Source organism: Diplotaxodon limnothrissa, linkage group LG11 (assembly GCF_057381915.1).
Source record: "Diplotaxodon limnothrissa isolate DT_005_m linkage group LG11, D_limnothrissa_male_GT1.1, whole genome shotgun sequence".
In the NCBI taxonomy this organism is placed as follows: domain Eukaryota; kingdom Metazoa; phylum Chordata; class Actinopteri; order Cichliformes; family Cichlidae; genus Diplotaxodon; species Diplotaxodon limnothrissa.
Window position 1 is genome coordinate 9,593,721 of NC_140606.1, and position 27,078 is coordinate 9,620,798.

At 39.6% G+C, this 27,078-nt stretch overlaps 2 protein-coding genes across 2 annotated transcripts; both read left to right on the forward strand.

The window, feature by feature from the left end:
- The first annotated feature begins 364 nt into the window (after positions 1–364).
- Positions 365–6,314, forward strand: LOC146622325 (myelin-associated glycoprotein-like). Its single transcript, XM_085365054.1, has 14 exons — positions 365–419; positions 1,263–1,369; positions 2,576–2,652; positions 2,747–3,142; positions 3,238–3,531; positions 3,674–3,773; positions 3,966–4,001; positions 4,082–4,114; positions 5,219–5,263; positions 5,491–5,514; positions 5,649–5,684; positions 5,760–5,831; positions 5,952–5,979; positions 6,071–6,314. Exons 3-14 carry the CDS (start codon positions 2,607–2,609, stop codon positions 6,131–6,133), a joined length of 1,173 nt encoding a protein of 390 aa, XP_085221180.1. The 5' UTR covers positions 365–419; positions 1,263–1,369; positions 2,576–2,606; the 3' UTR covers positions 6,134–6,314.
- A 2,203-nt stretch (positions 6,315–8,517) lies between these two features.
- On the forward strand, positions 8,518–26,362 carry LOC146622326 (uncharacterized). The gene is made up of 24 exons (XM_085365055.1): positions 8,518–8,560; positions 8,686–9,069; positions 9,155–9,442; positions 9,516–9,815; positions 17,921–18,298; positions 18,750–19,037; positions 19,131–19,430; positions 19,766–20,143; positions 20,465–20,752; positions 20,830–21,123; positions 21,834–21,863; positions 21,965–22,303; positions 22,395–22,691; positions 22,787–22,901; positions 23,033–23,080; positions 23,525–23,551; positions 23,696–23,740; positions 23,817–23,843; positions 23,932–23,976; positions 25,502–25,528; positions 25,644–25,682; positions 25,771–25,833; positions 25,936–25,969; positions 26,330–26,362. Exons 1-24 carry the CDS (start codon positions 8,518–8,520, stop codon positions 26,351–26,353), a joined length of 4,101 nt encoding a protein of 1,366 aa, XP_085221181.1. The 3' UTR covers positions 26,354–26,362.
- The last annotated feature ends 716 nt before the right edge of the window (positions 26,363–27,078 follow it).

A 27,078-nucleotide genomic window follows, 5' to 3' on the forward strand; every position in this document is an offset into this window, starting at 1 on the left:
CAACGGCATCAATGTTTTTGTTCTTTACAACAAGAGTGAGTGTTGCTGATGTTTGACAATCAGTTGCCAAGCCCTTGGGATTTGTGATCATCGCCTTCTAAACAACATCATGCACAAATGGAGAAAAAACTGTGAGAAATTCTAAGCCTTAAGTCACCAACAGGCAGATCCATAAACTGACTTATTATGAGATTTTGATCCAGTTTTACTCTGCACATCTGTTTTTATTATTACGGTAAGGTTATTTCATTCTGCACAGCTTTGCTGTCTTTACGGTAGTCAATGCAAACACACATCCACATTAAAGCCACAGAACAGTCACGTTTTGTACTTATCACACATGACACTACCCAGCGAATCAAGTCATTCCTTCAGAGTCGAAGTGCCATCGAGGAGACGAGACAAGGAATTCTGAAGTAGTAAGTGATATAGGAGGTTAAATGTTTTTGTGAGATTGTCACATTTGAAGTTTAGTTGAGGAAAAAGAAGTAAAGAGGGAAACTGAAACTACAACTTTTCCTTATGTTTTGTTTATTAAGTGATTTATTTGAAGACAACTTTCTCAAAAGTTCTATATTTTACTTTTGAATGCAAAAGGTACATTATTATTATTATTATTATTATTTTTATTATTATTATTATCATTTTATCAAAGAACCCTCCAGTTCAAATAAATTAAATGATAAATGTTATTTAAATTGTTATTGAATTGTAGTTTCTTTCTTTGACTTGGCAGCCAGATGTTGAATAAATAAAGACATGGATTCCACGATTACTACTATTACTAACACCATTACTACCTCAAAATATATTGCATTGAATCACAATTCACGTGAAACAGTAGAATATTCTGGACCTTTTTTGGGCACATTTTCTCTGACTGGACAACTTTAAATCTTTATTGAATACACCTGTTAGGCACCCTTTCTGAACTCTGTCTGAATTGGTTATTTTCTATAGTGACTGTATGAGTGCATTTTGACCGTGTTTCAATTAGCCTGCAGTTTTTTGTGTTGCCCCCAGAGGTCAGAGTGGGTATCTAGGTCAGAGTATCTAATAGTAAAACAAAATGCACCCAAATATGGAAGACACAGAACAACAGAGACCCCTCCCAGCAATCTGCACAGACAAATCAGTTACTACTACCTCGATATCAGCTTTCATGGTTTTTTTTTCTACATAGAGAAATAAACTGACTTTGTTTTCTATTCTGGTCGTTTGGTTTCTTCTTCTTTTCTTTTCCCCTTTTTTCCATTTGACAGGGAATCCAGTGCTAATCATCATCAGACCAGATTAGCTCACATTATTCTCAAGAAAGAGTACTGAGTGAATGTTGCGTCTCAGATCAGCCAGGCAGCAGCTTTATCAGGTAAGTGAAAAAAAAGTCATCCTTTACAATGTTATACACCTGTATGTGGTGACACTAGTACATAGATCTGATAAAGATTCAGTAGATTTTTGTGTTCATTTTATAGGTTTTATCATACCTTTGAAATCAAAATAATGCACCTTAGCTGTTATGGGGTTTGTTTTTGTTTTGGGGGGTTTTCTTAAAGATTTGGGGTAATTGTAGTGATAACATATACAGTAAAGCAGAGTGTATAAACATTATACAATAAATATGACTACACTACTGTGTCACAAAAATGTTAAAAATTATTTTGAAAGTTAAATATTAGTGTATATTGTGTGTAATCAAAATTGATTAACCTTAACACTATTAAGACCAAAAAAGAAAAACTAATTTAAAATGAACATAAAAAGAAGCCTAATGAACAGCAGAAAATTGCTTGGCTAGAAAGTGAAATATCCACTATGTTTGCTAACACGTTTGTCAGTCACTGCTTGGGGTTTTCAACCTCAGGTGAAAACTCGATAGGAGAGGCATTGTGCGAAGACATGGCATTCATAGTTGTCAGTACTATTGAAATGTTGTATTCCCAAATGCTGAGTGGAACATTAATGTCAGTCTCAAGACGCTTCAGAAAAAAATGTCTAACATGATAGTGATCCAAAAGAAACCGCAGCCATCCTGCAAAAGTTTTTAAGAGAGTTTTAAAAAAAAACTCTGACTTGGATGAGTATGTGCACAAAATTAAAACAGCTAACTGGCACAAAGAGTGATACACAATATCTTTTATTTTTCATATCTACACAAGACTGACATTCTATTCTTCCATTCAGAAATGTATTTAAAAAATGAAATAAAATTTTAACATTGGATTCTAAATAATGAAGGGTACGCCCTCTAGTGGTACTTGAAGGTTTTGTTCCATGGCTGTATTTTTGGTATTGTCCGTTTTACCCATTTGTTTAAATTACACACATACATATAAGCAATATATGATACTTTTACTAAAATAATGCCATTATTTACTTGTGAAATATACTTTATTTACATTACACAGAGGGGAAATCCCTTTTCTACTGTGATGGCTTGTATTTGTCAGATACAAATTGGTATAAATAATTATATATAAATGTCTATTTGCATTAATGCTGTTTGAACATTCACTTTGACAGCTGTGGTTTATTTTGGTTATGATGGTAAAATGTAGTGTTTTGATTTCTTTAGTGTCAATCAAACATCCCAACATCAGAGAAGAATGGCCAAGCAGAAAATTATGATGGGATTCTGTCTGCTTTTTGCAGGTAACATCACTGGTCAGCTATTTATTTCCAGTCTCTTTATGCTTAATATGTATAATTAAATAATTTCCTTGTTATTTTCAAAATTCTCTGTCAGCCATCTGTAGCTCCGTGTCCAGTGATGAATGGAAGGCCACTGTTGTAAAAAGCATTGACGCTCTGGTTGGATCCTGTGTTGTGGTACCATGTTCATTCTCCCATACTGGAGGAAACCTGCCCTCCTCCAGACTCAGAGGAATCTGGCATGAAAAAAATGACAAAAAAAGCAACATCTATCATGAGGATTATACACTGATTAAGGACAACTTTAAGGGCCGAACAAGGCTTGTGGGAGATCTGGGCCAGAACAACTGCACCTTAGAAATAACTCAAATTAGAAATCATGACAATGGCCCTTTCTGTTTCCGGGTTGAACTAGTGCGAACAGAAAACAATGACCCCACCAAGGACAAGTTCTCCTTTGTTGAAGACTGCGTTGAGTTGAACATGATCAGTATGTCACCAACTTTCCATGACTTCAAACATCTATACCAGTTTTCTGTTAAATCATTTTGCCTCTTACTTTATGTCTGACTTTTTCATTTTCAGCTGAGCCTCCAAAGCTTACATTGATCCAACCAAAGACAGCCACTCAAGGAGAGCCCTACACTGTCACCTGTTCAGTCATCCACACCTGCCCCACTCATGTTCCTAAACTCACATGGAATATGGATAGTACAAAGGTCATTGTGCATCATAAAGATATTAAACATGGAAACTGGGAGACACAGTCCATCCTGACAGTTATTCCTGAGGAGAAGGATGACAACAGAGAGATAACCTGCACTGCTGAATTTAATGGAGGGCTGAAATCACCTGAAACTTTCACACTCCATGTAAAACGTGAGATATTTTTAATTAGTTGTTGAATTTTGTAATGTTGAATAGAAGTTTTACTCTGCTTTAAAAATAAAACTAGGTTTAGTCTCATTTCTACTGTTGCAGCAAAAAAGAAGGGCACTAACACGACTTCTATTTTTTTCAGGTGTAGAGAACTATAATCACATCATCATTCCCTCTGTGGTGGGGATTGGTACCACTGTGGCCTTTGTACTCGTCTGCATTTTCATGACTAAAAAATACAAGTGAGTAATACAATGTCACCGATCTTAACTGACAGCAAATATCTGATAGGCAAAACACCTTGAGGAAAAATAAGTATTTTATATTTATAAGGCGTGTCTTCAGTTTTAATTTAAAACAATTATGGAATTTAACTTTTTGTGTACAGCATCTTAATTTGCATGCTTCTTAATAAACAACTTTTTTTGTTAAAGGAAACGCATTGAAGAGCTTCAAAGTCGAGATGGCAGGTAAAAAAACAACACAGTGATTTTAAATTATTTCAAATGTATTCTTTCATTATCATAATGTAGTTTTCCCCAATTTTTAGCATGTGGAATCGGCTGTCGAGGATGTCTCGCAGGTGAGAAAATAGTATTTGTTGGAGAGGAAATAGAGGAAAAAACCAGCTGCCCTTACCCTCCAGTGTTGTTGTTTTTTTAAAGGCTTAATGCGTCTTGCATTTTTGTCATATAAAATCACATTTGCTTAGCCCATTAGTACGTTACAAAGAGAAACAAACGCATGCCACATTCTTGAGTAAGTCATCCTCCTAAGACCCAAAGATCCACTTTTGTCATCTGTGGAGGACATGAGCCTGAGACCTCTATGTAAAGGACCATTTTTGCAGATATTATGATTCTGTTGCTAAAACAAAGTCAACAAAGTCAAAAGGATTTTACTCAAAATTGTGGAAGGGGAGTCAAACTTGGAGCTTTAATGAAATGAGGCAGAGAAAGGCCAAACATTATAGCAGGAAGGTGAAACCTCAGAGCAAGACATATTAGCTTTTGTTTAGGAACAATATAATTGCACCCAGCATCTATAGTAAAACATGGTTTAATGTAGACCTCTGAATGCAAATTCACACATTACACCCCCGCTAAGGCCACAGATGGTTGATTCCCTTCATAGAGGCAACCTCTGTGGTAGCTGAGAAACAAAATCCCACCACTTCAGAGTAATAATACTTCTTATCAATAATGGACATCAGGTGTCATCATTTTGTCCCTCCTTAGAAGCTGTATGTCGCTATCTGAGCTTTTATCTTTTTGCTCTGTTATTTGTCCTTCCACTACTTCATCTGGATGACTAGGATGACTCTTCTTCTGCCTCACTCAGCCCTCTGTCATACCATCCATGGTCATTGTTAGTGCCATGGGTGACATGACTTAACAACCCAGGTTGAGGTGAGTGTTTGGCATGCAGAATGAACTTTAGTTCTAGTACAGGGGACAAAATAAAAATAAAAATCATAATTTTGAAGAAAGAAAATATGTAAAAATATGTAGCAATATATAACATGTTCCTTTCAACCACAATATTTAAATTATCTAAAAATAATGTAAATATCAAAGATTTTTTCTTCTGGGTGTCAACAGGATAAACACTTAACCATATTTCTTTTTCATGTGGTATTGTAACTGTTAACTGAATTAACGAATAATTTAATTCGTGGAATCTCCAGGATTCGTTCTGGAGCAGGACCATCTCGTTCGGATCAAAGGCAAGAGTAATTCTAATGAACTTTAGTTCTCTGACTGCAGTAGATATTCTTAGTGTGTAGTTCTGTACAACCCCTTCCACAGTTCTGTAAAATGCTGCAGATGTTTGGCCTCACTGTAATTTGCATTTCTGTGCAGAAGTCCGAAGCCTTTTCTCATTTTTGATCAAATCTACACTTCTATTTATGTTTCTTAAAACATATGCCTGTTTCTCTTCCTCTTTTTTGCGTACAAGGTCTATTTGGAGCAGATTTTCAAGGTAGGGTGTAAAAAAAACATTTATAGTGGCCAGCCTTGTCAGCTTCTTTTATAAGCGGTATATATATATATATATATATATATATATATATATATATATATATATATATATAATTTATTTGTATTTTTCAACAGAAGGCCTAAAGGGGACATAGTAGATTTTGGTCATAGGTAAATATGCTCTAAGTTCTTAAAGAAGAATTTGTCTATTGTATTTGTTTTTCTGACTGTCTAATTGTTGTGCAGTCCAAACAATGTGAATTCGAAATCCTGTGATAACCAGAAAGTCACAAAACCTCGTTTCCCATCTCCCAAAAGGTACTCATCTTCCTCCCCCTGAATTAACCATGTGTTAAACTGCAGGCGTTCATTTGCATTGTTCTAATGTTATTTTCCCTATGTCTCCTTTGTATTGCTGCTGTTGCTAATGGCTCTTAGCCAGCCCAAATCTTACAATTACAAAGAGGTATTGTTAATTTGCCATCCATATGTTCCTTATAATTAAGTTCACTGATGCTATTACTATCTGTGACACTAACAAACTTCATCTCTCACAGGACCCTGATGAAGGTGATGACTACATTAATACCGCAGACCTCAACATCTATGGAAACATCTGAAAAACAAACAAAAAAAGAGGAAGAAAAAAAGCCAGCAATTAATGTTCTAATAAATTTAAATAAGTATAAAACAAATCTATGTGCACTCTTTATGATCACTTGTCCTTGGGATTTCTCATGCATGTTTCTTGTGATGATGTCTTCTGTCCATTAATTACTATAATCCTGTAATTTATGTTGTTTGGTGTAACAAATGCTTGTATCCATAATTCTGAAAATAATATTTGTAAAAATGCTACTCATGTTTTGGCTGAATAAATCAACATGAACCTTTTTTTAACTGACTTGAATGCTGTTTTGTTTGGCCCCAGGGTTTGGCTGAGGGAGTCCCTTTTCAAATCATCACTGCTTTTGTATATATGATGTAATTTCACCATGATTTCATATTAAATTACCTAGATTTTATAATTCTTTTAATGTGCACATAGAAGGGAGCATAGAGAAAATTAATAAACAACAGTTGGCTGAAACAAGAGACACTGAATGCCTTGGTGAAAATGTCAAAGAATGAATCAAACAGTCTAAGAGAGGAGTGAATGTTAAAATTAGAATCAAATCTTAGAGATTAAAATGCAGATTGTATCAACTATCCCCCCCCCCCCCCCCCCCCCCCCCCCCCAACAATTTCCAAACTAAGTTAAGCTAAACTAAACAGCTGCTGGCTCCAGTACTATATTTGTCTAACAGTTAGGATAGTATTTAATTTTTTTTTTGTCTTACTCTGGGCAGTGTTATGACAAGATAACTAACAAATGTAAGGTTCACCCCCACCCCACCACACCCCACCCCACCACAACCACAAACACCAGCACCACCATGCATCTGCACAAAGAAAACAAAACTGACTTCTAAAAATTTATGATCTCTCTCAGTTCCTTCAGTGCAAGCATAAAATTAGCCACTTCCTCCAACAATTATGAGAAGTTCCTCAAGTTACTCAAGAAGTTGGACTGACAAGTTTCACAAAGACAAGTCATACTTATCACCCTGAAGAGTTTAAAAGTGTAACTTATAAATTACTTATAAGTTACACTTATCGCATAAATCACACTTATCACACAAAGGGACATTTTGGGTTCTGGTCATATGTATTTATGAGCAAGAAAATTAAAAGACTTAATGTTTTTCTAACTGCACATTTGCACAATTGATTTTAAAAACCTTTTATCACAAGAAGGTCAGTGAGAAAGAGAACAAAGTGATAGTAACTGTAATTATTCAGTTATGCTTTTTTAAATTAAAATTAAACGCTTTTTAAATTATGTTGTTTTGTTAAGAAAATAACTACAACTTTAATAGTTTATTCAACCTGACACACACCATTAGGTTTTAGAGCTTTTCCCCACTTGTGGGTGGAAAATCATAACCTCCGCCCACACTGGGTGCTTAAAAAGCTGCATTTTTAGTGTTACTTGTATCTTCATGACTATTCATCTGTGTTGGTAAGTAAATCACTATTTTTTTTTCTTTTTGCTGAAGTAATATCAACAGATGTTTTTTTATTAGACAAAATTTGTTCAGAAAAAGAATTGTAGTTTTAAAATGTAGCATTCTCCACTTCTCCATTTTACAAATGGGGGGGCGGGGGGGGATTAATGTTATTTAAAGAAAAAAATTTTCCCGTAGGATTGTTTATATATATAATAATTACCTTTTTTCTGGCATGAAAACCTGTTCTGGTTTAATAGTCTTTCAGTCAGTAAGAAAGTGGGTTGGGTGCTGACTATATCCATAATGCTTTCCAAGTATTACCCTCTTAAAACCTATTAAAACTCTTTTTTGTTTAAGTGACCCTAGAAAACAATGCTGTACCTACTACAGTCTGGAAAACCTCTGTAACAGTACCGTTTATATATTACTCGAAGACACCACTGTACCCCGATGCATACAGTAGTAGGGATGGGACCATAATATAATAGAGATCAATCCCTTAATATTATATTATACTTAATTTTGGTGAAAATCAAGTGATGGTCAAGATCAAGGTAACACCAAACGTAAAAACTAGTAAAGACTTTATAATACATGTAATATCTTATGGATTGTCTTCAAATATAACAAGAAATACTAAGCCTAAGGGGTCATGAGTACGTGTATTGGCTAAGCATTTGATCTTGATCTTCATTGTTAGTGCCCAAGGTCAAAGTTGACCTTGAAAGTTTTTTTTTTTCAAGAAACCACATTAAGTAATATATCACATGACAGAACGTGGAGAGAGTAGCACAACACACATTTTATTTTTTCAATATGATACCCTATGACTTCACAAAGACAACGTAACTGACTGATGTCATCATATTGTAATAAAAACATCATAAAATGTCAAGGTTTTAGTAAGTTTTAATTTCATATATTTGTTTCAGGAATGCTATACCATTAATAAGATGTCTGGGTCTGGACCATTTTTCCTGTGCATCTATAGCCTAGGTATGGTCATTTCAATATATATATGTATATATATATATATATATATATATATATATATATATACTCGTGTGTTTTTGTGTGTTTTATATTTCAGTTTCTCTCATTGCGTCATGATTCTCTTGCAGGATATATTTGGTGCAGCTCCAGTGCTTGGCAGGTGAAAATGCCAAGAAATATCAAAGGATTGTTGGGTTCCTGTCTTGTTATCCCTTGCAGTTATGATTACTATCAGTATCCACCTAGAAGACCAGATCGTGTAGTGTGGTATCAGTATGTGAGCAGAGGATATCCAATAGTATATGACAACTGGAACTGGAATGATGTGTTGGACATATTTAAAGGAAGAACACGTGTATATACTTCTTCACACCATCGGACATGTAGTCTGTTGATTGACCCAGTGACCTTGGCTGATCACAGTCAGAAGCTTTATCCCTGGGTGGATCCTGAAAATGTTGGATGGAGAACCTACCCTTTCTATGACACAACTGTAACAGTTGAAGTAGTGGGTAGGTAAATAATTTAAGATTTCACTATAAATTGATCACTATGTTGTTATATGATTATGTAAATCTTCACATTTTATGATTTAAGGCACAGCAGATCCACCGGTTATCGAGATCTTTGGAAACACGGTGGTTGGGCAGTCTGTAACAGTGCAATGCAGTGTTTACCACACTTGTCCCACTTATCCCCCAAGTCTGAGGCTCAACATCCCCCTGCGAAACGAACGTCTAACTCATAGCCATCTATCTAATGGAAGATCCAAAACTATGGTGACAACCACTCTGTTCATAGAGAAAGAATATCAAATTGTGGAGTGCTATGTGGAACACCGTGGTGGTCGCTCTGCATCAGCATCTAAAACCTTAACCTCATATTGTAAGTGGTGAAAGTAAATTGCATTTTATCCTACACCATCTTTGATATTTAACCATTTTTAATTGTATCCCAGGCTCCATTTCAGGGCTGACTGTCAGCTCTGCATCATATGAATTTCTGGAGAGAGATCAAAGTACAGTAACTTGCACTGTTTCATACACATGCTATCGAAATATTCCAACTGTGACATGGAATTATGGTAATATGCCAGCCTCCTCTGATACTAGCAAGTTATCAGGGGGGGCTCAGTGGAGGACTGTCTCCACACTGACATTTACTGCATCAGCTAATGACAATGGAAGATCGCTGATATGTTATGCACGTTTCGCTGGAGGTCAGACACGACGAGCAACCATCATTCTGCGGGTAAAGAGTAAGTACAAATATTTATTAAATTAAATTTATTAAATGTAACAGCTAACCATACACCCAAAACTCTTACAGCATTTATAGGATTGTCCTGCATTTGTTTTCTCTCACAAACTACATCTGCAATAAAAGTGATATTACCTAATCATAGTTTACATATGCTTTTGAAATGTATTTCATAATAATGACAATAATAATAGGCAGATGACCAAGTTTTCCAGTGGTGCGTGCAGTCATTATCAGCAATTAAGCATTTTTTAACCATTCATGAATACTCGAATGCATATCTCAGAAACCCCCAAAAGTTGATTCTGTTCATCTGGACGTAGCCTCTTCAGTGGGAGGAAGGCTTTGTGACTTCTTCAGTGGCTCGTCACACAGAAGAGCTACCTCAAGGACTCCACGGTCTGTCATTTTGTAACGTATTCTTTTACGTTACTCAATGAGAGTAGAATATTCTGAATAGTCTAAGGAGCTTGGAAAGAAAAGCATCTGGACTTCTTTGAGTTGCTTGAAGATGTTTCACCTCTCATCCGAGATGCTTCTTCAGTTCTAAGGTCAAATGGTGGAGAGTCCCAGATTTAAACCCAGTGGGAGTTTCCCCCCAAAGAGGGACAAAGGATTAATTAATTAATTGATTAATTAATTGATTATAAAAATCAGTTGGAAACCCATCTGGACCAGGGGCTTTTCCACTCTGAAGGGACGTTATTGCATTTTTAATTTCTTCCAGCGTCAGACTTTGTTCCAATTGTTCTTTCCAGTCAGAGTCAATTATAGGAATATTGAGATTGGAAAAAAAAGCGATGAACTTATTTTGAGCTGGTGCTGAATCTCAGGAATATAATTTAGCATAAAACTCTCTAAAATAGTTGTTAATAGCTTGATGATCCTCAGTTGATGAGCCATCTGATAAGATGAGTTGTGAAATAACACGAGATTTCAAAATGAGCTTCTCTGCTTGGGTAGTAGTTAATAGATCAATTTCAGTTTGTAAGGCCACTCTCCTCTTAATCAAATCAGGGGTCGGAGAGCCATATATGAGTCCGTCCAGGGTCTTGATTTCTAAGGATAACTCCTCAATATGCAGAATGAGAGATAAATTGTCCCCGGAGATACGCTTTAAGCGTCTCCCAGAGGGTCGAAGCTGAGATGCCATCCGTCCTATTTACCTGTAGAAAAAAATCTATTTGTTCTGTAATGAACTTCACAAAGTCTGAATCAGCCAGTAAGAGTGGATCCAGCTGCCATCAACAGGGATATTATTATTAATGTAGGCCAGCGCCACTGCAGGTTTCGGGAAACCTCAGGCGTTTCCGGTTGTGTGTGAACTGCAGAGTGGCTGGGTAGAAGAGACCTAACTTGACCTTTGCAGTGTGGACCTTCCTTTTGGACTCTGAGAAGGCTGCACGTCGTTTGTTGAGCTGTTCTGAGCTGTAGTCAGGAAATATGTGGAATCTCGATCCGTTGAATAGGAGCGGGCCCTTCTGTCTGGCGAGGCGTAGGATCAGCTCTCTGGTTTGGAAATGGTGGAGTCTGACAATGAACGGACGTGATCTGTTGTCACCATCTGCTGGTTTAGGAGCCAAACTTCTGTGGGCTCTATCCACCGATGGCGGCCTCTCGAAGTTGTTCTCCCCAAGCACATCAAAGAGTAGTTTGGCGATGAATTCCGTTGGTAGTGGACCCTCCGTATTCTCTGGTATCCCCACAATGCATATATACTGCCGTCTGGTTTAGTTTTCCAAGTTCGCCACCTTCTCTCTTAAAGCCTCTTTCTCTTTAACTAGCGAGGATTGGCAGGTCTCCATGCTGCTCAGTCTCTTGTCAACCTCATTCGTTCCTTCTTCCATGTCGGTAATTTGTTGGCCGTACCCACTCAGGATTGAATGCAGAGAAGCAATAGATGCCCGGTTCTCCTCCCGAAATGAGTCGATAGAAGGGACTGCTCTCACAGCTAGAGATTGACGAGGTACAACACAAATGCTACGGCAAGGAGGAGTCAGGACGCCAGGTCAGGGGGGAGATATCATCACCCCCACCCGAGATTGGGTACATAGCCCCAAGTGCGATAGGAGAAGGATCGTTGAGTGCGAGAGGAACTGACCTGAAAGATAGGATCATGGCCAAGCTTGAAACCTGGATCCCCCGTAGCCGGTTACCAAGATTACGTGAAGTACCCTCAGAAGGTCTGCTAGATTATGTTAATGCAGCACTGCGGACAATACCTACAACCACGATTACCGACACTAACAAGCTGATCTACAATACGGCAGCAGTGATCAGTGAGATGCTTGGCTACAAGTTGAACAGCCACAAGGGGCAGTACCCTCCATGGAGAAGGAGGCTAGAGGGCAAGATCAAAGTAGCGACAAAGAAGGTGCATAAGAAATACAGCAAGCTGTCCATACCTGAGGCCTTGGAAACTGCCACCAGAGAGATAGAAGGCAGGAGAATAAACCAGCTGTTCTCCACAGAACCAGCAAAGGTGTACTCTCAGTGGCAAGGGAACAATAATAATAATAAGAGAACAGCACCACCCAGGCTGGAGACCGAGCAACACTGGAAGAGCATATGGGAGAAGGACACAACCCATAACGGCAATGCTCAGTGGCTAGTGGATCTGAGGGCAGACCACAGCGACCTCCCCGAACAGTAACCATCACAGTGGCAGATATCCAAGAAAGGGTCTCCAGTATGAAGAATTGGACAGCACCAGGGCCCGACATGGTTCACGCCTACTGGCTAAAGAAGCTGACTGCACTCCACGAGCGTCTGGCAGCACAAATGAACCAGCTGCTAGTTAACGAGAGACACCCGGAATGGCTAACCGAAGGTCGGACGGTCCTGATCCCCAAGGACCCCAAGAAGGGACCGGTCCCCTCCAACTACCGACCAATAACCTGCCTCAGTACTACATGGAAGCTCCTGTCAGGCATCATATCGGCTAAGATGAACAGGCACATGGGTCAATACATGAGCGGGACACAGAAAGGAATTGGCAAGAATACCAGAGGCGCAAAACACCAGCTACTGGTAGACAGAACAGTCAGCCGAGACTGCAAGACCAGACTGACCAACCTGTGCACTGCCTGGATTGATTACAAGAAGGCCTATGACTCAATGCCCCACAGCTGGATACTGGAATGCCTAGAATTGTACAAGATCAATGGGACCCTAAGAGCCTTCATCAGGAACTCAATGGGGATGTGGCGCACAACACTTGAGGCCAACTCCAAGCCCATAGCACAAGTCACCATCAAGTGCGGGATCTACCAAGGAGATGCTCTGTCCCCACTGCTGTTCTGCATAGGCCTGAACCCCCTCAGTCAGATCATTAACAAGGCTGGCTACGGATACCGACTACGGAACGGAGTAGTTGTCAGCCACCTCCTGTACATGGATGACATCAAGCTGTATGCCAAGAGTGAACGAGACATCGATTCACTGATCCACACTACCAGGCTATACAGCAATGACATTGGAATGTCGTTCGGACTGGAGAAGTGTAGTCGGATGGTAACAAAGAGAGGGAAGGTAGTCAGAACTGAGGGGATTGAACTACCAGAAGGCAACATTGCAGACATAGAGGACAGTTACAAGTACCTGGGGATCCCACAGGCGAATGGGAACCATGAAGAGGCCGCTAGAAAAGCTGCAACCACCAAGTACCTGCAGAGGGTCAGGCAAGTCCTGAGGAGTCAGCTGAATGGTAAGAACAAGATCCGGGCCATCAACACGTACGCCCTGCCCGTGATCAGGTACCCTGCTGGGGTAATAGGCTGGCCAAAGGAGGAGATAGAAGCCACTGACATAAAGACAAGAAAGCTCCTTACCATGCATGGAGGGTTTCATCCCAAGTCCAGCACCCTGAGGCTGTACGCTAAGCGGAAGGAAGGGGGCCGGGGACTGGTGAGTGTTAGCACCACAGTCCAGGATGAGACAACGAACATCCAAGAATACATTGGGAAGATGGCCCCAACTGACCGAGTGCTCAGTGAATACCTCAGGCAGCAGAAACCCAAGAAAGAGGAGGGAGACGAGGAACCATCATGGAAGGACAGGCCCCTGCACGGTATGTACCACCGGCAGATAGAGGAGGTGGCTGATATCCAGAAATCCTACCAGTGGTTGGACAAAGCTGGACTGAAAGACAGCACAGAGGCACTAATCATGGCAGCACAAGAACAAGCTCTGAGCACAAGATCCATAGAGGCTGGGGTCTATCACACCAGGCAAGACCCCAGGTGCAGGCTGTGTAAAGATGCCCCAGAGACAATCCCGCACATAACAGCAGGGTGCAAGATGCTAGCAGGCAAGGCATACATGGAACGCCATAACCAAGTGGCCGGCATAGTGTACAGGAACATCTGTATAACCTGGAAGTCCCGAGGTCAAAATGGGAGATGCCCCCAAGGGTGGTGGAGAATGACCGAGCTAAGATCCTGTGGGACTTCCAGATACAGACGGACAAAATGGTGGTGGCTAACCAACCGGACATAGTGGTGGTAGACAAACAGAAGAAGACGGCCGTAGTGATCGATGTAGCGGTTCCGAATGACAGCAATATCAGGAAGAAGGAACACGAGAAGCTGGAGAAATACCAAGGGCTCAGAGAAGAGCTCGAGAGGATGTGGAGGGTGAAGGTAACGGTGGTCCCCGTGGTAATCGGAGCACTAGGTGCGGTGACTCCCAAGCTAGGCGAGTGGCTCCAGCAGATCCCGGGAACAACATCGGAAATCTCTGTCCAGAAGAGCGCAGTCCTGGGAACAGCTAAGATACTGCGCAGGACCCTCAAGCTCCCAGGCCTCTGGTAGAGGACCCGAGCTTGAAGGATAAACCGCCCGCAGGGGCGTGCTGGGTGTTATATGTATATTACTTCACGTCATTATGCGGGCCGCAAGTAGAGATGACATGGGCCACGAGATTGAGACACAGGCATTAGAGCCTCTAAATGCTTGCTTTGTTTTGGTTTCCTCTGGTGTTGAATTACCAAAAATAGAGAGGGTGCAGGCTAATATATGAAACAGGAAAAGACCTCCGTGTAATCCATTTATTTCAACAAAGTAACTGTATTCTGATTACCACCTTTGTAAACGGTAACTGTAACGGAATACAGTTACTCATATTTTGTATTTTAACCCTTTAAAGTGGAGCGGGCACGCTCTGTTTTGCGTAACTATTTTTAAATCCCTGTAGAACCGGAACCACGTAAGCTAGCGCAATAATTTTTTTTTGCATAGGAAACCGGAGGAGTTGTACTTACATCTTATGCCCTCAGCTTGTCCTAGGTCACAGTTTCTTTCCACATAGCTTTGCAAAAATTGCATAAAAAGCACTTGCTGCAACAAAAACATGATATTCCAGAAACACGCTTTGCCGATCCGATCAGCTGTTCGTAACACTTCCTACATTGAAATAGACGTCAACGCGAACTATCGCATGTCCGCCATTACCTGCCCGAAACCGGAAGTGATGATTTTTGCGGGAAATGTAGTTTTTTACTTGCAGGCCTTTTAAAAGTCATGTTTGACTTTATGCTTTTCTGGTCTTAAAGGGTTAAATATATAACGCCGGTACATGTATTCCGTTACTCCCCAACACTGCTCATGGTCATTGATTAATGGTCTTTGACCAATGAGCTTTGATCAGTGGTTGTGGATCAATGGTCAGGGGAATTTACATATTAATGATCAAGGAACTGACCTCCCAGCAGATTGTTCATGCAGTGGTGCTAGTTTCAGTCATTATGCAAATGTTATGTTTATAAGATTGGGGAAACCTGCAGTCATCTGAGACTGAAGAAGTCACTTGGATGAGTGACAAAACGTTTCTCCCACTAAAGATGCTATGTCCAGGTAAACAGAATCAACTTTAGGGGATTTACTTACCTGGATGATTGAGCATGCATCAAGACATATTACAGAAATACAATGACTGACAGAGGACTTGGATCTATTATGATACTAGACCTGATGCAGAGACTGAATTGTAAGATTTTCAGGGTTAGAGGGAGTAATGTGCAAGTCCTGGCAATGTCAGCAGAAGTCCACTGTCATCTCTACAGTCTTAAGAGTGTTCAGCTCCAGATTGAGCTGACTGCACCAGAGTACCAGCCGCTCAACTTCTTGCCGGTATGCAGACTCATCACCATCTTGAATGAGGCCAATGACAGTGGTGTCATCTGCAAACTTTAGGAGTTTGACAGCCGAGTTCTTGGAGGTGCAGTCGTTGGTGTTGAGGGAGAACAGTAGTGGTGAGAGGACACATCCTTGAGTGGCACCAATACTGAGGGACCGGGTTTCAGAGGTGATCTCCCCCAGCCTCACTTGTTGCTTTCTGTCTGTCAGGAAGCTGGTGATCCACTGACAGGTAGCTGGTGACACGCTGAGCTGGGAGAGTTTGGAGGAAAGAAGTTCAGGCACAATGGTGTTAAAAGCCGAACTAAAGTCCACAAACAGGACCCTGGCATAAGTTCCCGGGCGGTCAAGGTGTTGCAGGATGTAATGCAGCCCCATGTTCACTGCATCATCCACCGACCTGTTTGCCCGGTAGGCAAACTGCAGAGGGTCCAGCTGGTGGCCTGTAATGTCTTTCAGATGGGCTAACACCAGTCGTTCGAAGGATTTCATGACCACAGACGTCAAGGCGACAGGTCTGTAGTCATTCAGTCCTGTGATGGTGGGTTTCTTGGGAACAGGGATGATGGTGGAGCGTTTGAAGCAGGAGGGAACTTCACACAGCTCCAGAGATCTGTTGAAGATGCGAGTAAAGATGGGAGCCAGCTGTTCAGCACAGGTTTTGAGGCAGGAGGGTGAGACGCCGTCTGGTCCGGGGGCTTTCCTGGGCTTCTGTTTCTGGAATAGTCGGCTCACATCCTGAGTGTGTATTCTGAGTTTCAGGGAGGAGGAAAGGGGGGTGAGAGGTGTGGTGGAGGTCGTTGAGTCTGGATTGGAGAGGGTGGTGGTGGTGGTTGAGTCTGGATTGGGGAGGGTGGGGGTGGTCGTTGAGTCTTGATTGGGGAGGGGCAGGGTGAAGGGGGGAGAGGTGGAAGGTGTGTTGGGGGTCAATGTCTGAAGCAATGTCCCTGGGGAGGGGAGGGTGGGGCGTGGGAGTCTGTCCGTCACAAACCTGCAATAGAAAGTGTTTAACTCGTTGGCCAGGTCTTTGTTTGCTTCAATAGTGGGTGGGGGGCGTCTGTAGCTGGTGATTTCCTGCAGGCCCCTCCACACTGACGCAGGGTCGTTGGCTGAGAGCCGTTCTTCCAGCTTCTGGGAGTAGATGCTTTTAGCTGCTTTGATCTCCTTGGTCAGTGTGTTCCTGGCTTGCTTGTACAGGACCCTGTCACCACTTCTGTAGGCGTCCTCCTTGGCCTTACGAAGATGTTGGAGTTTAGGAGTGAACCATGCTTTATTGTTGTTGTATGTGCAAAAGGTCTTTGTTGGCACACACACGTCTTCACAGAAACTGATGTATGATGTCACAGTGTCCGTGAGCTCATCTAGGTTCTCAGATGCAGCTTCAAAAACAGTCCAATCAGTGGAGTCAAAACAGTCCTGCAGTTCCTGCTTTGCTGCGTTAGTCCACTTCTTCACAGTTTTGACTACAGGCTTGGCACGTTTGAGTTTTTGCCTATAAACTGGAATAAGATGGACCATGCAGTGATCAGAATGTCCCAAAGCTGCCCGGGGCACAGAGCGATAGGCATCTTTTAGAGTGGTGTAGCAGTGATCCAGTATGATGTTGTCCCTGGTGGGGCAGTCTATATGCTGTCTGTTATTATTCCTCAAAGTTGCAAAGAGATGTTTTGTCTCAAGTTCATTTCATTTCAAACAGAGTGTGAGCCCTTTTTAAGTGTTAGGCAGAAAAGGCTGAGGGTATTGTTGTTGCTCCACCATTGAGGGCACTTGAGTTTGAGAATGCAATAACTCAAGAATTAAGTCATCTGGTTTAAGTTCACAGGACAACTTTTGGAAAATCATCTGGGGTTTTCAAATTTATACCATACCTGCAACATCTAGGAGGCAGGGGGTAGCACTGGTGGATGCCAATATTTATTTATTTTTTGTTAAGATCAAAAGTGCTTCAAAAGCTTCTTCTCTTTTGCAGGAAACATACTGAATCTGGGTTGGTCCTTCACTGCTCCAGCCACCATAACTGGGTTAAAAGGGTCATGTCTCACCATTCCATGCAAATTCTCCTACAAAAACTCTCAGCCTAAAGACCTTCAAGTTATATGGTACTTGTATCAGAGGAACGAATACCCAGCTGTATACAACCAAGAAGGGACAGTTATTAGAAAGTTTAATGGTCGAACAAGCTTGACTGGATCAGTAACTGAGAAGAACTGCAGTCTTAAGATTGAAAGGTTGGAGATGTCAGACAACCATAACCAACTTTATCCATGGATAGATAAGAACACAATTACTTCCTACCACACCAAAGGTCACTCATTTTATGATGGATCTACTGAACTTATTGTTTCAGGTAAGCATTCATTAATTTCTTCAATTCAACTTTAATTCCATTGCTATACATCCAAGTTACTACAGAAAGAAACCCTTACCACGACAAACTGAGTCCTCTCTGATTTATTTTTTATTTATTATTTATCTGTATTTTAGTTTTGTGCATGTATAATTTGCAATGATTTGCCTCAGCATATAAATTGTAGTTAGAATCTTTAGCTTTTTCCTGGCACAGTGTTGTCTAAACCCAATAAATGTATTTCAATAACACTTAAAACTACAATACTTATATCAAACCATTAAGAGAGACACATAAACTAATGTGAAGAAATATTTATTTTCAGCTATCTGTATTTTTTTCTTCCCTATCACTTTTAACTAAGTTTGTTTAATTGCAGTTATTACTTCCTGCAAATGACTCAAAAGTTGCTGTGTTGCTGTAGCTCTCAATTTTTGCTTTGAATTAACAGAACATGCACCAGAACCACAGTTGAGCATTATTGGTATCCTCAGAGTGGGAGAGCAGGGCACTGTGTCCTGCAGTGTGCAGCATACATGTTTCTCTGCTCCCCCAACCTTAACCCTAAAGGGTTTACCTGGAATTGATCAGAACATGGACACTCTGGTATCTGAAGGGATTTGGGAAAGTAAAATAGTTCAAACTTGGACAGTAGAAGAAGAGCACCAGAGTGTAAGTTGTGCTGTTAACTACCCTGCGGGTCAGAGTGCCGAAAGGTCGATTCCACTGAATGCTGAATGTGAGTACCATGTAATATATTCAATGTGCAATATATTTCATGTACTGAATTTAATGTGACATGAAAATGTAACATTTTCCATTTATATCTCAGGCTCCATTTCGCCATTGAATATAAGCTCTACATCAGATGAATTTCTTGAAGGGTATGATAGCAAAGTAACATGCACTGCCTTATACACATGTCACAAGAATACACCAACTCTCACATGGAACTATGGCAGTGTGGCAGCATCCACTAATACAGAAAAGGTACCGGGGGAGACTCAGTGGAAGACCATCTCCATACTGTCATTTAAATCTTCACCCAGCGACAACGGGAGATCTGTTACCTGCTTTGCAAAATTCAAGGGGGGGCAAACACAAGAAGTGAGCATCAGGCTGCGGGTAAAGAGTAAGTGCAAATAGTAATTATCTTCATTTAAAAGCTCAGACAGACAGACAAAAAGTTATTAGAGTAGATATATACCAGAAAAAAATGAATGTTGTTAGTGTGGTAGGAATGACCGTCATTCGGCAATGTGATTGCAAAGTCTTTATTTACAATGTGCTTTTAAGCAGCTTTTCAGTTCCCCATAACTTTACAGCTTATTCATCTTGCTGCTTCTGCTACCTCTTCTCTTTCTTCTCTGGCCATGGCAGCTACGTCCATGTCTGTTTTGTCTGTTAAGATTTATTTTTAAGATTAAATAGTTCTTCAAAAGTTTTTTTTTTCTAATTTTTTTGCAGGAAACATACTCAATCGGGGTTGGTCCTTCACTGCTCCAAGCACCATAACTGGGTTGAAGGGATCGTGTCTCATCATTCCATGTAAATTCTCCTACAAAAACTCACAGCCTAATGACCTTCAAGTGATGTGGTACTTGTACCAAATCAATGGATTTCCAGCTGTATTCAACCAAGGAGGGAATGTTATTAGTAAGTTTGATGGTCGAACTAGTTTAATTGGATCAGTGGTGGAGCAGAACTGTAGTCTTAAGATTGAAAGGCTGGAGATGTCCCACAACCATGACCGACTTTATCCATGGATAGATAAGAACGCAATTACTTCCTACCACACCAAAGGTCACTCATTTTATGATGGATCTACTGAACTTATTGTTTCAGGTAAGTGTCATTGAACTCCCATTTACAGTCACTTCAACTTAAATCCAAAAAATGATTACAGAAAGCTTGAGTCAGGACTTCACTTGTCACTACATTCAGTCATTTAAAATTTACTTTGTTGGTTTGTTGCTTTTCTATAAAAAACAAACAAACTAACAAATGCGCAGTAAAATATTCAGTATAACAGAGTAACCAATGCATTTAATTCCCACAAACTGGCTGTTAAACAAATACTACAATTATGTAAACATTCATATTTCTGGAACATAGAACTCAGAAGTTACTGTATCACTATAGCTCTTGAATATTTCTTATTCACAGAACATGCACCAGAACCAGAGCTAAATATTATTGGTACTCCCAGAGTGGGAGAGCAGGGCACTGTGTCCTGCAGTGTGCGCCACGCATGTATTTTTGCTCCCCCAACCGTAACCCTAAATGGTATACCTGGAAAAGACCGGATCACGGACACACTGGTATCTGATGGGATTTGGGAAAGGAGAGTAGAACAAGTTTGGGAAGTAAAGGAAGAGCACCAGAGTGTGGCTTGTACTGTTAGCTACTCTGGGGGTCAGAAAGCCACCAAGGAAATTCCACTCAATGTTGAATGTAAGTTTAATGGGAGGGTTTACTTGAATTAAACAACAATTGCTATCATTAAGCTTCACTCTAACTTTCTTGCTCAGGTCCATTTCAGGAAATCACTATGAATGAACCACCAGGGGAGTTAACAGAGGGCATGGCGAAGAATGTCACTTGTTCTGTGATCTTTAAGTGCAGGAAAAACACACCAAGTGTCATCTGGAACTACAACAACATGCAAAGTTCATTAAACACCAAACAGACTCCCAACAATACATACACTATAGTGTCAAATCTAACTTTTATTCCCTCCCTAAGTGATGATGGTAAACTTTTGACTTGCACTGCTCAGTTTATTAGTGGGGAGTTCTCAACATCTGCAACTCTTACTGTAAAACGTGAGTTCCTACATGTCGCCCTCCTGATTGTTTGATACTTTACAAAATATACCTATTAGCTTTCTGTTGGAAAACTGATTTTGTTAGATTGGTAAAAAAAAAAATAAATAAATAAAGCCAGCCGCCAATTAGCTCAGGTTAGCACATACACAAGCAGAAGAGGAAGCCATTAGCTTGACTAGAATTAAAGCTAGCGTGTTTGATTTGGGCATTATATATGAACATATAGCTGAGTCATAAGCTGGAAGTCACTGAGAAGGGAAAAGAGGGAGAAATACAAAACTTTTAGATAATGTATCCAGAAAGACATTTTACATGTGCATTAAAGTGCCAGACCTGTAATAGATGGGCAACTTGTCCAGGGTGTACCCCACTTTTCACCCTATGAGCGTAAATTGGATCAGCAGAAGAAAATTGAAGGATTGCTAGATGGATGAAAAGTGCCACAAAACATTTGTAAAGAGAAAACTAGAAAGAAAAGTATAAAACCTGCCTCCATCTAGATTTAAAAGATTGTCTCCATTATTGCCCAGGGACCAACAATTTTTATAACACTTTATAAGTCTTATAACTGTTTCTATAAATCTGAACCAATAGGCTTATGGCTTACACCTTACATATGAGACCTACTTTCATCTAACTTTCCAAAAACACAAAAATACTCCTCTAGATGTTGAATTGTTATTAATTGGTTGTTATCATTTTCCCAGAATATGAGAGAGATCCATTTGAAAATTACAGTAAGTGCACTTGTCAGCACTCTCAAACTCTTTTTGTTTTCATCATGTCACATCTCAAGAGGATTAATTTAAACCAGCATCTAACATTTTTCCCATTACAGCAACCTCTGCTTTGCCTGCCGACGTCCCTTTAAGATTTAGTGCCTTGACGCGCTCCTGTGTGGTGATTCCCTGCAGTTTCCAGTACAAAGAGGATGAACCGATGACCCGTGGCATCTGGTCCAAAAAAAGCGGAGACATTGTATTCCATAATGGCCAAAGCTATGTAATTGACCATTTTAAGGGCCGAACCAAAATGTTAGGAAATCTAAATGAGGGAAACTGCTCACTGGAGATTGATGACATCAAGCCCTTTGACAACGGACCCTTCTGTTTCTATGCAGAGAAAGGACATGAGACACATACATTCAACAACAGCTGTGTATTTATTATCATGAAAGGTTTGGAGTCCCACTGTAGATCACTGAAATGTGACAAACACATTGCTTTCTAAGTATCAAGTATAATCTTCTTTGTGTTTGTCATGCTCAGCTTCTCCAGAAAAACCAGTGATGACCCCCGTTCCAAAAGAAGTTGATGCTGGTTCAACTATAACTGTTTCGTGTTCTGTTACACACACATGTTCATCACATCCTCCGGTGTTCTCATGGAGTGTCTCTCACCTCACCATTGAGGTCTCAGAGATCATGATGTCACGAGGCACCTGGCAGACAACTTCCACAATCACTTTTATTGTTACTGAAGGAGATGGAGTCAGAAACCTCACCTGTAACGCTATCTTTTGGCGTAACAGGGAACAAGCCCACACAGTCAGCTTAAATGTGAAGGGTTAGCAGACACACTTTATCTCTACTCTATATGTTATCGAAGTATTTCTTCTGTTGAATTGTGTTTATTAACCTCAAATGTATCTACATCACCAGGATCACTGATGTACCAGTTTAAATGTTCTGCTCCAATGGCCTTTCCAGTCTCATTTGTGGCTCTCATCATAATCACCTTAGCTGCAGTGTTTGCAGTGTTCATCTGGAGGAAAAGGTTGAGGAAATATAACATTAATTTATATCATATCATATTTCTGATAGTGATTGCAGCTGTCTGTGTAACGATGTTACAATGTGTTGACTCTGAAGCTGAAAATGTTTTTTTTCTCCTCCAACCAAATATAGGAAACACACAGATGAATCACTGAAACCACCACCTCGACCAGAAAAAAGGCAAGTTATTTTAACATAAAAAGTGAATAATAATGACATAATTCAGTCATGAGTCAAGACCTCTCATCACAACTGAATACAGGAGTTCGTACTTTAAAGATGTTCTAAAATGATTCAAAAGAATCTAAAAGCATCCAGAGCCTGCTTCAACAACATATCCATATTAATTAAATATAAATAAGTTTTATCAGTCATATCATATCTGACACAGAAAAATGAAGTTGAGATGGTCAAATGAGCTTTATGAGCAACATGATAAAAAAAAAAGTTGATGGTTGCAATGGTTGTTTTATACACCTGATGTCTATAAATGTGATGTTTGAGCTAATATTTGTAAAAGCATGTGTGAAAAATGTCGCTAATTTGTTAATAACTGTTATTTTTTTCTTTTTTAACGTCTCCACCAAAACAACCCTGTAAATATTTCTCCCTGTAATTTCACAGAAGATCACTTTGGGATAGATTATCCAGGTAACCATTTTGAAGGATTCCTTTGTGACTGTTCTCTTCATTGTATCATGTAATGAAATAAAGTGACTCATGTGATTTATTGTGTATAGACTGTGCCTTGCATTTTAAAAAAACTGACTCCTAATTGTCTCACAAAATATTTAGGAGATACACAGATGACAGAGACAGACCACCAAGGCCAGAAAAAAGGTATATCATCAGTGTTCTGCAAACTGAAGAAATACAGTAAAACAAACCAACTAACAATGCTTTGCTTTCAAAATAGGAGGTCCATTTGGAGTCGATTTTCACGGTAAGGAAAACAAAAAAAGAAAGCCACCATTTGTAACCCTGATATGAATGCTTAACTGGAAATATCCTGTTGATTGTACTCTTAATAGAAAAGAAGAGGATCGCATGGCATGGCAACATGAGAGGAAGCCCAGGTACTGTTGGATTTTGATTGTACAATTTTTTACTGTTAAAGTTGTTTCTCCTTCTTTTTCTTAAGTAAAACTGCAGAAATGTCTTAAAGACCTATATGGCCTCTAGCCACCTGCATTGAAATTCATATAAAACTGAGGTTATTGAACACGGCCCTAAACTATTTAGAAATATTGTATCTAATCATTGTGGGGAAACTTGTGGGGATAGGTTAATTGGATAATCCAAATTGTCACTAGGTGTGAATGTGCGAGTGAATGTGAGTATGAATGGTTGTCTGTCCCTATGTGTTAGCCCTGCGACAGACTGGCGACCTGTCCAGGGTGTACCCTGCCTCTCGCCCTATGACAGCTGGGATAGGCTCCAGCGCCCCCCGCGACCCTGAAAAGGATAAGCGGAAGCGAATGGATGGATGGATGGATGGATGTATCTAATCAGATGCTTAATCTGGATGGCACTACGTTGACATTCAGTAACACTGTGAGGAATCTTGGAGTTGTTTTGACCAGGTTTGACCTTTGACCTTTCAATGTGCATATTAAAAAATTTGTAGGATTGCTTTATTGTATTTACCTAATATCTCTTAAATTAGAAACATTCTGTCTCAGATGCTGAAAAACTAGTTCATACATATTTTACTTTTAGGATGGACTACTGTAATTCATTGCAATTGGGCTCCCTGAAAAGCCTTCACTTGATCCAAAATGTTGCAGCAAGAGTACTGACAGAGACTAGAAAGAGAGGGCATATTTCTCCCCTTTTGGCCTCTCTTCATCACCTCCCTGTTAATTCCAGAATTAAACTTAAACTCCTTCTCATGACATACACGGTCTTGAAGAATTAGGCCCCATCTTATCTGAAAAACTCATAGTACCGTATAAGCTCTCAGACTGTGGGCTTACTTGTCGTACCTAGTATATTTTAAAGTAGAATGAGAGGCAGAGTCTTCAGCTTTCAGGCTCCTCTTATGTGGAATCAGCTCCCAGTTTGGATTAAGAAGACACTCTTCCTACTTTTAAGATTAGTCTTAAAAGTTTCCATTTTAATAAAGCATATTGTTAGAGTGGGATTAGATGACCCTGAATCCTTCCCTAATTAAGCTGCAATAGACCAATAGGACTTCTTTTTCATTGACCTTTTTTCACTCACTTTATGTTTATATGCCACACTATATTTAATTATTAGCTATTATTAATATCTGGCTCTCTTCCACAATGTGTCTTTTATCCTGTTTTCCTCCCCGCACCCCCAACCTGTTGCAGCAGATGGCTTCCCCTCCCTGAGCCTAGTTCGGCCAGCTGTTTCTTCCTGTTAAAAGAGAGTTTTTCTTTTTCCTGTTGCCAAGTGCTTGCTCTATTTTTGGTCTCTACTGTGCAATGTAAAGTGCCTAGAAGCAACTGTTCCTGTGATTTTGCACTGTTTAAATAATAACTGAATTGAAGTGACTTGAACTGAATTGAAATCTTTCCTTTGTCTTGTCTTCTTCTTCTTATTATTATTATTATTATTATTGTTTTCATTCTATAGGCAGTCATTTTGGAGCCGATTTTCAAGGTAGTATTTGTAGTCTTCTTGTTTGTTTTTATATAATTTTTAAATTTCCCTATATAAAAGAAATATACATACACACATTAAGTAATATTTAAAAAAATGTTTATACATTCTGCAGACGCCAAGACTGCACTGCGAACATCAGTGTTGCCTATACGTAAGTATTCATAGCAGTACGACAACTGCCATAATGTCATAGTAAAAACAGTCATAAACTAACATGTTATTTTCTTTAACCCCCATAGTAAACACAGCAGCAATGTAACCTGTGGAGCTGTGTCCAAACCACGCTGTCCATCCCCAAAGGAGTGAGTTTTATTCATGCAATTTTTTCTTTAAATGACATACCAATGTGTTTTATTTCTTTATGTTTGAACAACCTGCTTCCATTTCTATGTTGTTTGATACAGTAACAGGAGACGACCATCCCCTTTCAACCCTGAGGTTAGTGGTGTCGCAGTGAATGACAAAATCCAAATCAACCAAACTTAAGACTTTTTTCATTAAATAACATTACAACATCCAAACTGATCGCAGATTATTACTTAATCTATTAAAAATGTTATACTTTCTCTAAAGTAATTTATTTTGTTATGCTTGATAACAATGCCAAGGTTAGTGTAAGGAACTTGAATTATTTATATGGATGAACTTTTTTTGAAACAAATCCCTGCTACGTAGACTTTGATTTATTTAAAGTTAATTTAGTTTGTTTTGTTGTGTTTGGAAAAAAACAAAAAAGCTAATTATTTAAGAATCATTTTAGATTAAAACTGAATAAATTTTTACTCAAAATTCTTGCAGAATCAACTGTACGGCAACCTTTGACTTCTTCAAAGACATCCCACAGACATCTTAATCTTTCAGGCTCATGTCTCCCAAGTCTCCTGTTTCAAAGGTTATCATCTAGTTGAACAGCCATTATCAACTGCAAAGACGCCTGTGGTGGCTTCTGTTATGAATGCATGCTAATGCAAACTGTACTGTTGATGTCGATGCATGATATGTGGGGGAAAGTTCTTAATGATACTGCAAGATCTAATGTTTTTATAGTTTAACTTTCACTTGGCTTTCTTTAAATTTCATTTAACTTGGTCAATTACAAAATGATCTAGTAACTTGCTTTGCTTAATCTTCTCACATGATAAACAGCAATAAACATGTTTTTTCTGACGTTGCCTCAGTTATTTGTACTGTTTAGTATTTTATTTTCAAAATTGCTCAGTTTCCAACTACTGTCTCACAGTCGCTGTGAAAAAGAAAAACCGAGAGTTCACATTTTAAGGCAGGCAAGAATAACAAACGCATTTTCATTCATTGTACGTCGCTCTGTTTGATCCCAAATAGTCTAGGCTACTAAAAGTATTGCATAGTAATCTATCTTTGGGTAAAAATACATTCTGAAAAAAATACATTTAATAAAACATATATTTACAAAGCATGATTCACAATTAGACATAAATGTTTTATGAGAGGTGTGTTATAATTCAAAGATGCTCTACAAAAGCACAAATACATGTGTATTTGTTGGAGGGAAACTTTCCTTTTTATGA